At 37.5% G+C, this 16,404-nt stretch overlaps 1 protein-coding gene across 2 annotated transcripts in view; it reads right to left on the reverse strand.

Moving 5' to 3' along the window:
- The window catches only part of LOC126428131 (uncharacterized), a 35,854-nt gene extending 25,735 nt beyond the window's left edge, over positions 1-10,119 (reverse strand). Inside the window, exons 1-4 of one of the 2 annotated variants that reach the window (XM_050090033.1) lie at positions 9,853-10,119; positions 9,428-9,765; positions 4,460-4,630; positions 2,828-2,969 (exon numbers count right to left, since the gene is read on the reverse strand). In XM_050090033.1, coding sequence (XP_049945990.1) covers positions 2,828-2,969; positions 4,460-4,630; positions 9,428-9,765; positions 9,853-10,059 — 858 coding nt within the window. In that variant the 5' untranslated portion in view covers positions 10,060-10,119. The remainder of the gene's footprint in view (positions 1-2,827; positions 2,970-4,459; positions 4,631-9,427; positions 9,766-9,852) is intronic. The other variant, XM_050090034.1, reaches the window with a different exon arrangement.
- Between the last annotated feature and the right edge of the window lie 6,285 nt (positions 10,120-16,404).

The raw sequence follows: 16,404 nt of genomic DNA on the forward strand, positions 1-16,404 counted from the left end.
AGTCGCGCGGTTCCGGACTGAGCGCCTAGAACCGCTAGACCACCGCGGCCGGCAGATCAGTAAGAGAATGAGATTTTCACTCTGCAGCGGAGTGTGCGCTGATATGAAACTTCCTGGCAGATTAAAACTGTGTGCCCGACCGAGACTCGAACTCGGGACCTTTGCTTTTCGCGGGCAAGTGCTCTACCATCTGAGCTACCAAAGCATGACTCACGCCTGGTCTCACAGCTTTACTTCTGCCAGTATCCCGTCTCATACCTTCCAAACTTTACAGAAGCTCTCCTGCGAACCTTGCACAACTGGCACTCCTGAAAGAAAGGATATTGCGGAGACATGGCTTAGCCACAGCCTGATAGCTCAGATGGTGGAGCACTTGCCCGCGAAATGCAAAGGTTCCGAGTTGGAGTCTCGGTCGGGCACACAGTTTTAATCTGCCAGGAAGTTTCATATCAGCGCACACTCCACCGCAGAGTGAAAATCTCATTCTGGAAACATCTCCCAGGCTGTGGCTAAGCCATGTCTCCGCAATATCCTTTCTTTCAGGAGTGCTCGTTCTGCAAGGTTCGCAGGAGAGCTTCTGTAAAGTTTGGAAGGTAGGAGACGGGATACTGGCAGAAGTAAAGCTGTGAGACCGGGCGTGAGTCGTGCTTCGGTAGCTCAGATGGTAGAGCACTTGCCCACGAAAGGCAAAGGTCCCGAGTTCGAGTCTCGGTCGGGCGCACAGTTTTAATCTGCCAGGAAGTTTCAAATCAGTAAGAGCTTCCAAAGGACTGAAGTATGTTTTTTCTTCCATTTTTGAATAGCTTATGTGAAACTTAATAAACTGAATCTCACTCAACAAGAGAAAGGCAATTCATAAACTGTGATAACTGTATTAATGCCGAGAGTGCAACTAAAATGCAACACTGATTAGCATTATTCTAAAGTAGTAAGGGAACAGCTGTATACAGGAAAAACTATACTACAATGACCACTACAATACAGTAAAATAAGAGGCATCTTTCAGCTGCAATTGATGTTGGCCCCAAAAATTAATTACTGACAAGTGATCTACAACCTACTTAAATTATCTGGATTGGATGAAGCATCACATGCAACAATAACTGTGTGGTTCGATACTCATGCTGAATGTTTAAGTGAAGTGAGATAAAGTGAACACGCAACTTGACACATTTCTTCTCAAGCTATCGTTTTGAAGTGGTAGAAATCTCAAGACTTCAGATTGATACGGTTTTGTGTTCAACCACTACCTTAGTGCTAAAGCAATAATGTGTTCTGTAGTACTGGACACTTATTAAGAAAATGATTAAACCCCCTAAGCTTTCACTAGTGATACCACTAATCAGTATAGTGACCGAGGCATTTTAAATATCATTGTATCCGACACATCCGTGCAAGAAAATAAGGGTTTCAGGTGGACATACACTTCTTGTTAATGTCTTCAGGCATACTAAAAAAATGAAAATACGAGGCAACAGTGGGAAAATCATAGTTTTCGCTGGAATTAAATATAACTACAGAATGTGCCATGGGGAAATAAAGGATGGAAGCAAGAGAGGAGGAATAACTGGGGCATTTTAAATATGCAGAAAAAGCTATAGACATGGACAACCGTTTCTATAATGGCATCTGTAGATAAGGAATGCCTTTAGATACTCAGCATGCACATGGAGACAGCTGACCACAACATTGCAGAGCTCGTATTTAGAAACTAGACTTACTTAAACACACTTCATATTTGCATCACATTTATTGATTTAGTCATAGTACTTCAATGGAGTGGGCTTAATTTGGCATAAAATGTTAAGGCAGAATTGCATTTTTCTAGAAACTGCACAGTTATTTACGGGGGGGTAGAGGTCTAGGCCTAATTTAAATTTGAGTGAGAATCAGATTTTAATGTAAGGGAATGGAACTGAACTTGTCTGGTAATATTACGTGTAGGCTTTCAGGTAATATTTAACAATATGGTGTCACAAAGGTAACTATGAGCTGCAGCTCAAAAACTTTGTTTCTTTTTCACTCAGTGGACTGGCAGTCTGGCTGCATACAGCCAGATACAGCAAAGTATCTGCTTACAAAATTGTAAGTGAGAAAATCTGTATAAAACTGAGTACAGCTAATACCTCTCTACATTTGGGCAAGCCAGAAATGGATGTGTGAAGAGAATAACTGACCAGCATGAAGAATTCATGAAAATAGATATTAAAACCAACAAAACTGCAACACTCGGTTATGTTGTACAGGCACTCTCCAGCAGTCAATGTACGTACTGGAGATGAGAAAACAGATATGGTAGGTTGATTAATGGGATTGAGAGAGACTAAACAGCAAGTTAATCAGTCACTCTTTGCTGTAATAAGCCTAATGACGCCACAAGGGGAGAAGAATGGATATCCAGTTTGATCTTGTGCTGCACATTTTCATACAGAAGACCAGGTAGAAATAGAGCAAAATAAGAACAAACCCAGAACAGTTTCACACGAGCTTACTTTGACTGATTTGTCACACAGAATGGAACGAGAAGAATAACTCGAGACATCTGGGTGAAGAAGTGTTTCAATATTCGAGGTGCCAACTTCCGTCAAACACTCAAGCAACAGCTGTGGAAGGATAAGAAAAGTTGGAGGAGGCTCATTTACTGACACACTCAATCTGTTAGAGTGGAAAAATAATGATGATGATGATCACCACCACCACCACCACCACCACCACGATGGTGATACGGAAATATTGGATTCAAACAGCAGAATAAAAACATGATTAAGTGGCACAAACAAGGTAGTAAATCACACGGCACTTTGATTCAGAGCATCAACATACTTACTGACGTCACAAAATTAAGACAGTAGAATGTCCACAGGACTGCATTGAGTGCAATAAGAGGAAGAACATCCGGCTGCCTCACCTCTGTTGTGACAGCTGGATAAAGCAACAAGGTAGGCAGCAGGAAGAACATGTTTGTCGCCCTGGAAAAGAAAATGAGAAGCAAAATCAGCTCTCAGACACTGCTCATTTCTGTAAGCAAAGTGACTCATATTGTGGTTGCTCTTTGTGATTAACTATGTTTATCACTTCTTAATGAAAATACATTCCACAAAACTATGGACCTAATGACACACAAGTACACAATGTTGTATTAAATACTGTATTTTGCCACCAAACAGGTTGTACACATATCCCATGAAAAGTTTCAAGAATTATTTGAGAGCAAACTAGAATGTTACTAGCTGACCAGGTTGTACCTGCATCACTGGAAGATGACAGCACTGCAAATAAGGCAATTTAAGGACCCATTTAAACATTTGAGTCCCAACAAAATATAAAAGAATTAATTTTTTTCACAAAATTACCCGTATCATCTGTTATGCAACAAATGCAAAAACAAACTGGCAAAAAGTAAACAATTATTTTGAAGTTGTGGTTTCACTTTGGGACCAATGGGACGTACAGATTTCAACGACCTATCATTTAACTTCCATGAATTCATAATGCCTAAAACAAATTAAGGCTAAATAAAAACCAAAAATGGGCTTACAATTTAAAAATGTATGTCTCAAGTACATACTGCTTTGTACTGGCTTGCAATCTGAGCTCTTCCTCCTCTCTCCAAAGACCTCTCATTTTCTTAAGGGTGGCATCTATATTCGCCTTAGTCATGCACGTTTCTACAGCCTTGAATTTGTCTTCCAGCAATTCTTGCCAAGTCATTTTCAATTCCCTCCTTTGTCAACGTTTATATTCTATTTTGCATGCTTTCATTTGCTGCATATTTATATTTTCTCCTTTCATCAATTAAATTCAATATCTCCTGTGTTACCCTAGGAATTCTGCTAGGTTTTGTCTTTTTACCTGTTTGATCCATTGCTGCCTTCACTGTTTCACTTCTCTAAGTTAACCATTTGTCTTCCATTGTATTTCTTTCCCATTTTTAATTTTATGTCTGTGAATAATTCCTCAAACTCCAAACAACATTTTTTTCTCTCCCTCCTAGTCTCATCTCCTTAAATGTTTACTTTTTCGTAACATCTTCAGCCTTAATCTGAAGTTCTTAACCAATAAATTAGTCAGAGTCCACATCTGCCCTTTGAAATGTCTTAATCTGAAATCTTCCAGTGTCCTAACTTCATTCATGATTTTTAAACCATGTGTTAGTGATGATTAAAAAATGCTCTGTGCAAAAATTCTACCAGGCAGCTCCATATTTCAATCCTTTCCCCCAGTAAATGATCACCTATTTTCCCTTGCCTTTCTTCTCCTATTACTAAACTACTGTCACCCATCACAATTAAATTTTTGTATCCCTTAACTGTTTGAATAATCTCACTGAACTTGTACTGCTGTGCTGGGTGTTGATTTTATATCTACCTTGGCTACCGTAATGCATTCCCAACACTGTTCATACCAGCTCACCCACATTTGTATTTTCTTTCTTTGATTCCTTGGGGATTATACTCACCATACAAAGGCGTGAGCTGCAAATAGTATACGGGATATCACCCCGACTCCTGCTATACGAAATGCACCTCTCCACACAGGCCGGTCAAACAGAACAAAGGCTGCTGCACCACATGCTGGTAATGCTTCAATGTTCATTAAGATCACAAACAGGTATGCAGCCTTCACACACCTTGATAATAGGAAAAGAAAATATTTTGATTACCTGTAACTCACATGAAGTTTCATATAGAAATATAACTAGCAAATTCAATGTGTGCTGGATTTCAATTCGATAGACTGACTGACACATTTCTGGAAGATCCTTATCTTTGTTTAACCTTATATAAAATAGTCAGTGAGGCATTATCAATGGGCCCTACAACATGTTTCAAGGTTCAGAAGTGTGTGACAAAAGTTTGTGTGTACATGCAGACATTTCAATCCATACACTAACACTACTCACATACAATACTGAGATTGTTAGAAGTTATTATCAGAAATGCGTATTATGTTAAGGATTCAAGTCTACCACTATTTAACGATTGAAATATTTTAACTATTCTGTGTATTCATACTTGTGAAATGTATATCTTTATACATAATAAGCCAGGATTATTTATAGGAACCATTTTCAACATGTGTATGACACTGGAAATGAAGACGATTCCATGTGACCATCTCGTAGATTAAAATTCTGCTCCTGGATTCCTCAATATAGGTCTATGAGAATTTATAACAAATTAAAAGCGAAAAACTTTCCAAGATGGAACAATGTACAATGTTTTCCAAAAGGAAAATTACATGCCATATTTGAGCAAAAATATTCAGTCATGAAATTTTCTTTCTAATTTAATAAATTTGTACTGATAGTTGTAAATAAAGGTTGATTTTAAGTTCAGACACACTGTATGTGTCTCGATTATAATATATACACTGGTGAGTCTCCTAGACAACAAATCAATGATTTGTGCTTATAAGTAATGAGATAGTAAAATTCTAATTCTGAACATGTGACAAATAGTACTACTACAACAGTATTATGCAGTAACACTATCCAAAGTAAAGGTGCAGCCACTTTAAATCTATTCTCTATACAGAAGAACAAACTGTTGCTCTGACACTATGTAATATGTTTTGCTGTGACAGTATATCTTTACTATATAGATTTCAAGTGAATAATGTCAATATCCCTGAATGGACTTATAATGTCCGGGTCTATGAATATTGCTAAAGTGCATTCTTCACAATAAGAAACAAAACTTGGTCTTTTACTGACGCTTATTCATTATTGTGAGCACACTGGTGGTTGATTGTCTAAAAACTTAATGCCTTGAAACAGCCATGATGTAACAAAATTATTAGTTTGTCACAATGTGATTCATACATAAATTTACTGCTCTCTAACAAGTCATCCATAACCTTCAGAGCAAGTGTCACTGTGACTCAACAACTCCCACTTTGTTTTACTGTTCTATGTGAGGTGTATTTATATCATTACTTCAAAAATTATTTCAACAGGATTGTTTCCTACTGCTCACACTAAAATAATTTTTGTTATCACGCATTTCCTTGTACTTCATAGTAATTCATATGCCTTCTAAGGATCAGTTAATCAGGTTCTACTTTTATGGATCTGAATTCAAAGAGTATTCAGAATTATGTTAATCTCTTAATTTAATTTAAAGAATCTACAAATTACGGCATAGCATGTAAAATCTAACACATTTCTACACTCAGGGAACACAGTGTTCTAAATCAGTATAGGTCAGTTTTCCAATAAATTAGTATTAGTCAAGTCCAATTTTTTAGAGCAATGGATACTATGGAATTTCTTCTCTTCTAAAATAAAGATTATAAAAAAACTAATTACTTTATCGGAATCAGCGAAACAATTTATTATACGAGTAATAACAATTTGGAAAACAAGATAAAGAGAAAAAAATCTACAAAACCACTCCTTTAACTATTGATGACATTTGTCATAGGGACAGGTGATGGAGCTTAGAAATAAGTGTAGCTATGTAGAGGTCAATATAAATGAATGCAACTACACTGTAAATGTTTCTGGGCACTTTTTTACTGACTGGGCTCTTACTTGGGGGAAGACGAGTTCACGTAGCCTTCTGGCTACCCACACTCAACTCTCGCTCTCTCAAAAAATTAATAAAGGCAAATTTTGTTTTCAGAACAGGGCCGATTTCATTCCTTACCCTTACGCTCTTTCTGTAATGTCCTTGTTGTCAATGGGACATCCAATAGTCATCTTCCTTCCTAATAGGAGAGTCATCATGTTGTGGTCTTCAGTCCAAAGACTGGTTTAATGCACTCCCCACATTCCACAACCTACATCCACTTGGACCTGCTAACTGATTTTAGCCCTTGGTCTCCTCCTACAATTTTCCCCCCTCATACTCGCCTCCATTACCAAATAGGCAATTCCCTGATGCACTGCGGTGTGTCCTATCAACTGACCTCTTTTAGTCAAGTTCTGCCATAAATTTCCTTTTTGCTGCATTTGTTTCAGTACTCCCTTATTAGTTATTTGACCTATCTAATCTTCAGCATTCTTCTGCAGCTCCACATCTTGAAATGTTCTGTATTTTCTCATCTTAACTGTTTATCATTCATATTTCAGTTCTATATGAGGCTTCACGCCACACAAGCACCTCCAGTAAAAAATTCATTGTCACCATCACCACATATTGCATTAACCGGCCTTTAAGATTTACACCAGGAAACAAAAGAAATTATCACACTACAATAGAAGAAAACAAGCATGCTATAAAAATTATGAAAGAACACATTACAAAGTACACAATAAAAAAGGTCATCAGTCACACCAGAGGAGATGTCTACTGATGATGGTCTCTAGCTGTATCTCCCACCATTGCTGGCTCCACTTTAAGGATCTTAGTCTGTGTGTCTGTTCCTACTTGCTGACAACTAAAACTGACACAACCAAAAAGGACACAATAAAAAATTATCCTATTTCCTCAGTACCGAACAGTTGCAGACCTACCATCCTATGGCAGCATGCCTCGAATATTCATGGGTTTAATGAGCAATGTCATGTTTTCCATACTGTATACAATTGAAGCAAGGGTCGACAACATCATGTGTCAAAGCAGACAGGTCGAATCAGCTTTCAGTTTTGCCCAGAAACTGACAGAAAGTAGAATAATCAAGATATGTATAAATAAACATCAAGGTAATGGGCATTTGAGAGTACCTACAAATTAAACATTATACAAGAAAATACAATCAGTAAAGAGCACAATGAGGAAGAAACAAGCATTGCTCTTTAGACATCTGATCATAACACCGAAACACTGATTCTGTAACAGAATAGTAGAAAAACTGAGGGGTAACAAGAGCAACATTAAATGGATTACACAAATTAAGGACGTTATAAGAACTCCAAATTACAGCAGACGAATTAAAAAAAAAATACCCACAAGCCAGACTACAAATGCAAGTCAATAAAAAGTGTACAGGAAGGCTGCTCTCAAATTATGAAAGCAAAAATATTTGAAAGAATGAGGAGAAATTGGAAATTTGTGGTAAGATCTTATGGGACCAAACTGCGGAGGTCATCGGTCCCTAAGCTTACACACTACTTAATCTAACTTAAACTAGCTTATGCTAAGGACAACACACACACACACACACACACACACACACACACACACACACACACACACACCCCCATGCCCGAAGGGCGACTCAAACCTCTGACCGAGGGGGGGGGGGGGGAGGGCGCACGAACCATGACAAGGCACCACAGACCACACACCTACCCCACATGGTAAGAGTGAGGAAATACTTGACTGACAGAAGAGCAAAAAAAACTTTATGACCATATCAATACTATCAATACTACTGAATTTTTACTAAACTGAATTTTATTACTGAATAATAGCTCTTTGTGTATACCTTCTAATGACTATCTCGAGTGCTCCAATATACACCATAATAATAATAATAATAATAATAATAGTATTTAGAATATGACAGCAAGTGTTTAAAAGCCAGCATTATACTAACAATATTTTATGAATTTAACAAGCTCAAATAGCGGGAAGGATGAAAATCCAAATATTAAAAGGGAAGTAGAACAGTTTTTCCTTAAGAGCCTGTTTTGATGAAGTACAAACTCACACCTCAGAAGAATGTGGGGGGAAAAAAAAGCCATACTCTTTCAAGGGATCCATCTCAATACTAGCCTTGACAATTCACGCGAATCATGAGAAACTTAAGATGGATAGTTTGACTGGGATTTCAACCAGTGTTCTACAAATCATGAGTCTAGTGTCTTACCACCACACAATCTCCCTTGGATTGAACAAGGACAGGACATGAAAATGACTGGGTCCTTTTCTAAGTAACCATCCTACGTACGTCATGAAAAATTTAATACCTGGATAGGGAAATACAGGTCAGAAATCTATATGCGATTGCAGACTCTCTCGGCATATCCCAAAGATGAATTCTTCTCGGGTTATCAGCCGAGTGGTGGCGTCGTCTTGTCCCAATGTTTCAATGAGTTTAGTACCCATCATCTTTCGGCGACTTCGCCAGACATACAAACATTGCGACAAGACGACGCCACCACTCGGCTGATAACCCAAGAAGAATTCATCACAGGTCAGAAATCTTTCTCCATGACAAGAGTTATGAGGCTCACACAGTTATTTGTGACTTCTATGTCAAAAAATGTGCAACCACAGTTTCCTGACTTGTTAAATAAAATTAGTAACCCATCTACAACAACGTAACAATTTCTCAATGTTACGAGAAATTTCTTATCTTCATTTGTGCCTTGTACAGGAATGAAGATTTTTTTTTTTTTTTTTTTTTTTTTTTTTTTTTTTTTTGCGTTGGGATTTCAAAATAATGTATTTATAGCTATTATAAGTAATCGATATGCTTCGAAAATTGTTCTAAGTATAAATTTCCAGACGTCATTAAAATGCCAGAATTGTCATACCTCATTAAATGCGCAGTCAACACAAACAGATAAAAGAAAAGTTTCGTTGAACTTGTTAGATTAAATCCTCTTCTCGAAGTTGTCATCCACAGATCATGTACATAAAACGCACAATATAGGCCAAAATATTTCTTCGAACAGGGTGCGACGGGATCATTTCCATGAAAAATGTTTTGTTTAACAAGTTCAGGAAGCCAATCGTCAACATTGGTTCCATAGTCGAGAATGAATTTCGTTATAAAGTATGTGACGCTACAACACAGAAATCCAGCTTTCCAAAATGTTTGCACCAGGAGGGACCTATGTGGTTCAATGAATTCCATCCTCTTCAGTAGCAACTGTTAAACACAATCATGAATGTCAAAAAAATGTTCTTTTTTTTCTAGAAGGGTAAGTCTCAACTACATAAAGATTCATCACTATACCTGAACCATTCTGTAATACAGCAGGTACAGATAGGCCCAAAATAGAAGTCCCACGAAAGTCCATGACAACAAGCTGACCGTAGGCCATCGTGTAGGAAGTGCAGTTGATAATATTTCTGTTAATTGCCATAACCACACTCGGACTTCCAAGGCATGCAGTATAGCAACTGCTGTCAATGCTTCAGCAAAATAAATGCAAATGCCCATAACCTGTCACAAACTAGCGTGAGCTACCATCAACAACAACAACAGCTGATCGTTACCAGAGGCAATGAGCAACCCAAATGGTGTACCCTGCAATAGATCGATTAAATATGGCGGGAATGTAAACATCACTACAGTTCAGACTGTTACTATTACTTTTATATGGCATTCACATTCGATGGCTTCACTAACTCACAATCAAATTATCAGCTTTCAACCTCACCTAGACCTCGGGCTACGCCACAGCTCAATCTGTCACATAACGAAAGCGACAGATTTCAGCCGATCGCCAACTGTACCACACTCATTTTGGCGACTTATACAGAGAATTACATTAAAGACAGGTCGCATAAGTAATAAAAAAAAAAGATAACAGTCTCTGGAGAAGATTCTCACAGCAAAATAGTATTCTCCAAGAAAATTTAAAATTTCGTTCGACAATAATTCAAAGCGTATGCACAGACGAAGGAGTTCTTTCTTATTAGCTCATCTTCTTGAGAAGATTCTTGGCGTGTGTTGTGTGCCGCGTCCAGCACATCAGTGTGTTCACGGAGAGCTGCACCGAGTTTCCATTTTCGTTTTATGAGAGGTGACAAGTTATTAAGACGATTACGGACAGTTTCCTTTTATGACGATGTTATGGTATTTTGCCATACGAGAATTTTCTTGTTTCTGAAATTAGGTGAACATTTTATGCGAACCAAATCTTAATAATACATCACATTATTATCGACTCCAAATCGGAACCCTGTCAGATTTTTCTGACATGAGATAATATTGGTTCAATATGACGCATGCAGTTAGTTACGTGAAGCAGATCGCTTCGTACGTAATAAACCAGTTATTAATATTTACGATCCGCCTACGTACTTCCAATATCCCAAAATACAGGATTCATGCTCTGAGTAAACATGATGAACATCCGAAAATGTTAGTAAAAGATGTCTGGTTTATACTCAGTAAGTGTTCTACTACTCTGAAAACTTACGTCTACTAAAAAGTACAAAAATGTAATCATTTTCGCTTCGTTGCCCTCGGTACTTTTATAATTTTCAGGAAAAAATTTCGTCAACCAAATAATGTGTTTTGTTAAACCTGAATAAACTCTCGCAGTTTCTCTTCAGTGTTTCTTACTAAGCATATCTTTTGTTACCTTCCGAGCAAATTAAATTCTACGATTTTTACGAAAAAACACGGTAAAATTTAACATCAACAGAACTTGCTCAGTTCGAAGTATGCTACAGGGCTCACTTCCAAATACGGAGAATTTTTCTCGATTTGTGGGAAACTTCTCTAGTTTTATTCATACGAAATTGGAGTGTTCTTTTCGTTGAGCCATTTCGCCCACTCTTTAAGTAAGTTATCAGGGGAAGTATCTCTGACTCGCTTTATTCCCATGGGAAGCCTACACGTATAAAATAGCACAACTGAGCTCTCTCTCTCTATCTCTCTCTGTCTCTCTCTCTGCTGGTGTGTGTGTGTGTGTGTGTGTGTGTGTGTGTGTGTGTTTAAAACAGAATAACGTCAACACTCAACCTCCACAACAAATCCATATACATGGACGTGTTCCATCATTGGCTTTGGCACTTGCAAGAGAACATTCCCAGGTGTCAATAAACGATCTTTATGAAACTTGGGAGGTATGTAGTGGGGGAAAAATAGTGCAAAACACATTTTTTGTTTGTGCCCAATTTCACTTTTAATGGCCAAGACACATCCCAGAGGGTATTTGGAATTTTAGGTTTACAGGGCGTATCTTCAAAACAATTATACGATATTTTTCTTATAAATGTTGACATGTAATTAGTGTTCTTTAAAACTGTATTATCAACTTCTGTAATAATACGAAATTTGGCAAAATCCACCGCAACAAACTTTTTAAGTTTCAACAAATGAAAACTTTTGTTACAACATACATTAAAGAAGTTTTCAAGCCACATACTTCCCTGTGTAATGGAGCTGGTTTCTGAAACACCATTTTTGGAAAATAAGCTGTACACAATGAAGTATTTTCAACACACATAATTAAAATATGTAAACATTCACTACTATTCTAATTATTTATTTTACTTATACTGTGGTTGTGTTATGTTTTAAATTGTTGTTTTATGTTTTACATTAATAGCTTTTTTGCTTGTTTCTTTTTAGTTTACCATTTCAGATATGTGTATTTTGCTAACTGAAAATAATAAGTAACTCATTATCATGCCATGAAATAATTATAATAATAATAATCTATAAGGAGATGCTTAAAAGATAACATTTTTTACACCATGCACATCAAGTGAACGAAATTTCTTCATGTAATATACTCGACAGAGAAGAAATATAAAATAAAATTCAGTGGGATTTCGAATTGTTTTGGGGCATTCTCTGAATATGCTGATTTGTATCAGGCATATTTCAGTATATTGGTAACCCTTGTCAAAGAGAATTGAATATATACTAATGACTGCAGCTTGATACTGTTGTTTCTCAAGTGGAGATTGACATCATAATGATTTAACAGAACTAGATCTGAAAGTCTTCTCATGAAATTCTTCCAACATCAAGAGCTATAAACTTCCCATATGTGCACCTGTGCCATTGAGCCCTTTGGGATCGGCAGATGAACAAGTTCCTTGTACTCAGGTAAGATGTTCTAAATGGTTTTTACACATTGACCACCAAACGAATCTAACAATAATATAGATATTTCTCCCTCACTGAGAAAGAAAACATCTTTTAAATTTATTTTGTCCAGGTCCAAAGATATGTAGTTTAACAGATTTTGATACTGTTACAAGGAAATTTGGGGCATCAAAAAGAGATTCTTGAATTGTCAGTCCACACTTCCCACTAGTTTCTTTTAAAACTATGAAACGGCAGGTAGTCAGTGTGAAAAGAAGAAACAAATCGATTTGAGCATTTTAGCTGAGGACAAGGAATATCTGATGTTCCCAAAGGGTTTGATGGCACAGGTACGGCCGTGAAATGTATATGACTTTAGATGTTGGAAGTATTTTGTGAGAAGACTTTCGGATCTAGTTATGTTGGCTGATTATGGTAATCTTCACTTGATAAAAAATACAATCAAGCTACAGTCACTAGTTTATGACCAATTCCCTTGCCAAGACTTACCAGTGTACTGAAATATTCCTAATACAAATCAGTATATTTCGAGTATCACCCATGAAATTGGAAATCCTGCTGAATTTTGTTTTATCTTCTCCATCGAGTGTATTACACGAAATTTCGTTCATTTTAAGTGCATGGTGTAAAAAACGATATTCTTTAACCATTTCCTTACAGATGATCATTACTGAAATTATTTTTTTTTCTATAATACTGGTTTAGTTATTATTTTCAACTAGCAAACTACATATATGTGAAACAGTAAATTAAAAAACAAAAAACTATGAATGCAAAATGTAAAATAACAATTTAAAAATAAAACAAATATACATAAAAGAAATAATTAGAACAGTAATGAATGATAACATGTTTTAATAAGGTATATTGAAAATACTCTTACAGATTATTTTCCAGAAATGGTATTTCAGAAACTAGCTCCATTACACAGGGATGTATGTGGTTCGAAAGCTTCTTTAATATATGTTGTAACAAAAGTTTTCATTTTTCAAAATTAAAAAGGGGGAATGGGATATTTTTCAAAATTTCAAATTATTACAAAAGTTGATTCTAGTTTTCAAGAGCGTTAATTACAGATCATATTTTATAGGAAAGAAGACATCTTGGATACTTTGCAAGTAAACTGTAAGTTTGTACCAGGGAAGAGAGAACTGTTAGAACCACAGCACCATCTGGTTCAAAAAATGACTGAGAAATCTGACCTAAAGGTTGAGATACTCACAGGTCCATTGGAAACATATATGTGGTTTGTTATTTATACAAATTGAGGTATGGAGGGACATGGTTTTAAACATACACTATCAAATAAAAAAAGCATTATACAGATAGAGCAATCGGTACACAGGGGCTGTAACGAGTTGATAAAAGAGAAGGAATGGCACCACATACCACACTGAAGAGCCAAAGAAAGTGGTACACCCATGTAATATCATGTAGGATTCCTGCGAGCACTCAAAAGTGCTGCACACGACGTGGCATGGACTCAACTAATGTCTAAAGTAGTGCTGAAGGGAAGTGACACCATGAAACCTGTAGGGCTGTCCATAAATCCGTAAGAGTACAAGGGGTGGAGATCTCTTCTGACCAGCATCCCAGATATGCTCAATAATCTTCGTGTCTGGAGAGTTTGGTGGGCACCAAAAGTGTATAAACTCAGGAGAGTGATCCTGGAGGCACTCCGTAGCACTTCTGGACGTATGGGGTGTTGTATTGTCCTGCTGGAATTGCCCAAGTCCGTTGGAATGCACAAAGGATGTGAATGGATGCAGATGATTGGACAGGATGCTTATGTACAAGACAACTAAATTGTATCTAGTAATATCAGCGGTCCCATATGACTCCAACTGAACACACCCCACACTATTACAGAGCCTCCACCATCTTGAACACTATGGTTCTAAGCACTATGGGACTTAACATCAGACAGTATGCTTACCATCTGTCAGGGTCGTATCTAGACGTATCAGGGGCCTCATATTACTCCAACTGCACACGGTCCACACCATTACAGAGCCTCCACCCGTTTGAACAGTCTCCTGCTGATATACAGGGTCCATGGATTCATGAGGTTGTCTCCATACCCGTACATTTCCATTCATTCCACACAATTTGAGACTACACTCGTCTGATCAGGTAACATGTATCCAGTCATCAACAGTTCAATGTCGGTGCTGATGGGCCCAGGCGAAGTGTAAAACTTTGTGTTGAGCAGTCATCAAGGGTACACGAGCGTTCGGCTCCGAAAGCCGATATCGATGATGTTTTGTTGAATAGCCCGGTATTGAAATCTGCAGCAATTTAAGGAACGGTTGCACTTCTGTGACCTTGAACGATTCTCTTCAGTCGTCATCGGTCCCATTCTTGCAGGATCTTTTTCCGTCCGCAGCGATATCGGAGATTTGACGTTTTACCGTGTAAGAGGTCCGAGCAGATGTAATTTCGATGTATTGCTCATGTGCTGCCTGCAATAGGCAAGGTATAAGAGAATCGTTGACCAGAGAGCAGAGTTGACTGCAGTAGGAACTGTGTAGCTGTAGCAGTAAGTTGTTGCTAGTCTGCACTAGTCTGTGCTAGCTTGTGTCTGGTCTGGAGTCTGCTCTGGTCTGGTATAGTGTATCATGTTGGCTGGGCCGGTCGCGGTGCAGCGATGCCGGAGCCTGAGTATTATTGTATAAGGTAAAAAGCAGCCTCGCGCATATCTAGTAATGTATCTGAACTCCCGTGTAAATCTTTTAAAAATGTCTTAATAATAATCTTTGTCATATAAAGTAATTTCTAACAAGCATTGATTTCAATTTAAAGAATTTACTAATTTTTCCAATCCATGATCATTCCGATTGTTGCAAAAGAAAAATCAGTTGCTTCCTATCATAAATGACAAATCTATCAGCCAGCATTGCACAGTGCTGTGCCGGAAAAAGTTATTGTAAGAGCAGATAGTTGGCGACTTTATTGAGGTAAGAATTTTTGCTTTTTTTATTAAGAATGATCTTACAGGGCCGTGACGCAGCACTGCTGTCGTCCAAAATTTACCAGGTTACTGAATTTATTTTTTATTACGAGGTTTAGGAATTTTTCTGTTTCGAGCGTACATTAAATGGGAAACAAATTTTGTGTGGAGGTTAAATGTGAATGAATTTCTGTAGGGAGGTTATAAATGGGAACCAATTTTATTCTGAGATTACACTAAAATTAGAATCATTAACCAAATAATATTTATTTTATTATTTTTTGTGGGGAGGTTACAACCGGATTCCTGATATTCACAGTACACTCCTAAATGGTCGTACAGGAAAGTACCCACTTCATCGCTACCTTAGACATGCTGTGTCCCATCGCTCGTGCACCGAATATAACACCACGTTCAGACTCAATTAAATCTTTATAGCCTGCCGTTGTAGCAGCGTAACCGATCTAACAACTGCACCAGATACTTGTCTTATATAGGCGTTGCTGACTGTAGCGTCGTATTCTGCATGTTTACGTATCTCTGTATTTGAATATGCATGCCTATACCAGTTTCTTTGGAGCTTCATGTAGTATGCTTTAGTAATAGAATTATGGTATGTTCTAGAGAGACATGGTGATGAGACAAGTGTGTCATTATTTCTCTAGATCTGTGTATATGAGGAAACAGAAATGATTTTATTGTCCTGAATACAGTGGTTTTCTCCCTCAATACATGTGAATTGCAAGGCATACATAATTGAATTGTAA

The sequence above is a fragment of the Schistocerca serialis genome, chromosome 12 (assembly GCF_023864345.2).
Source record: "Schistocerca serialis cubense isolate TAMUIC-IGC-003099 chromosome 12, iqSchSeri2.2, whole genome shotgun sequence".
NCBI classification, from domain to species: Eukaryota; Metazoa; Arthropoda; class Insecta; order Orthoptera; family Acrididae; genus Schistocerca; species Schistocerca serialis.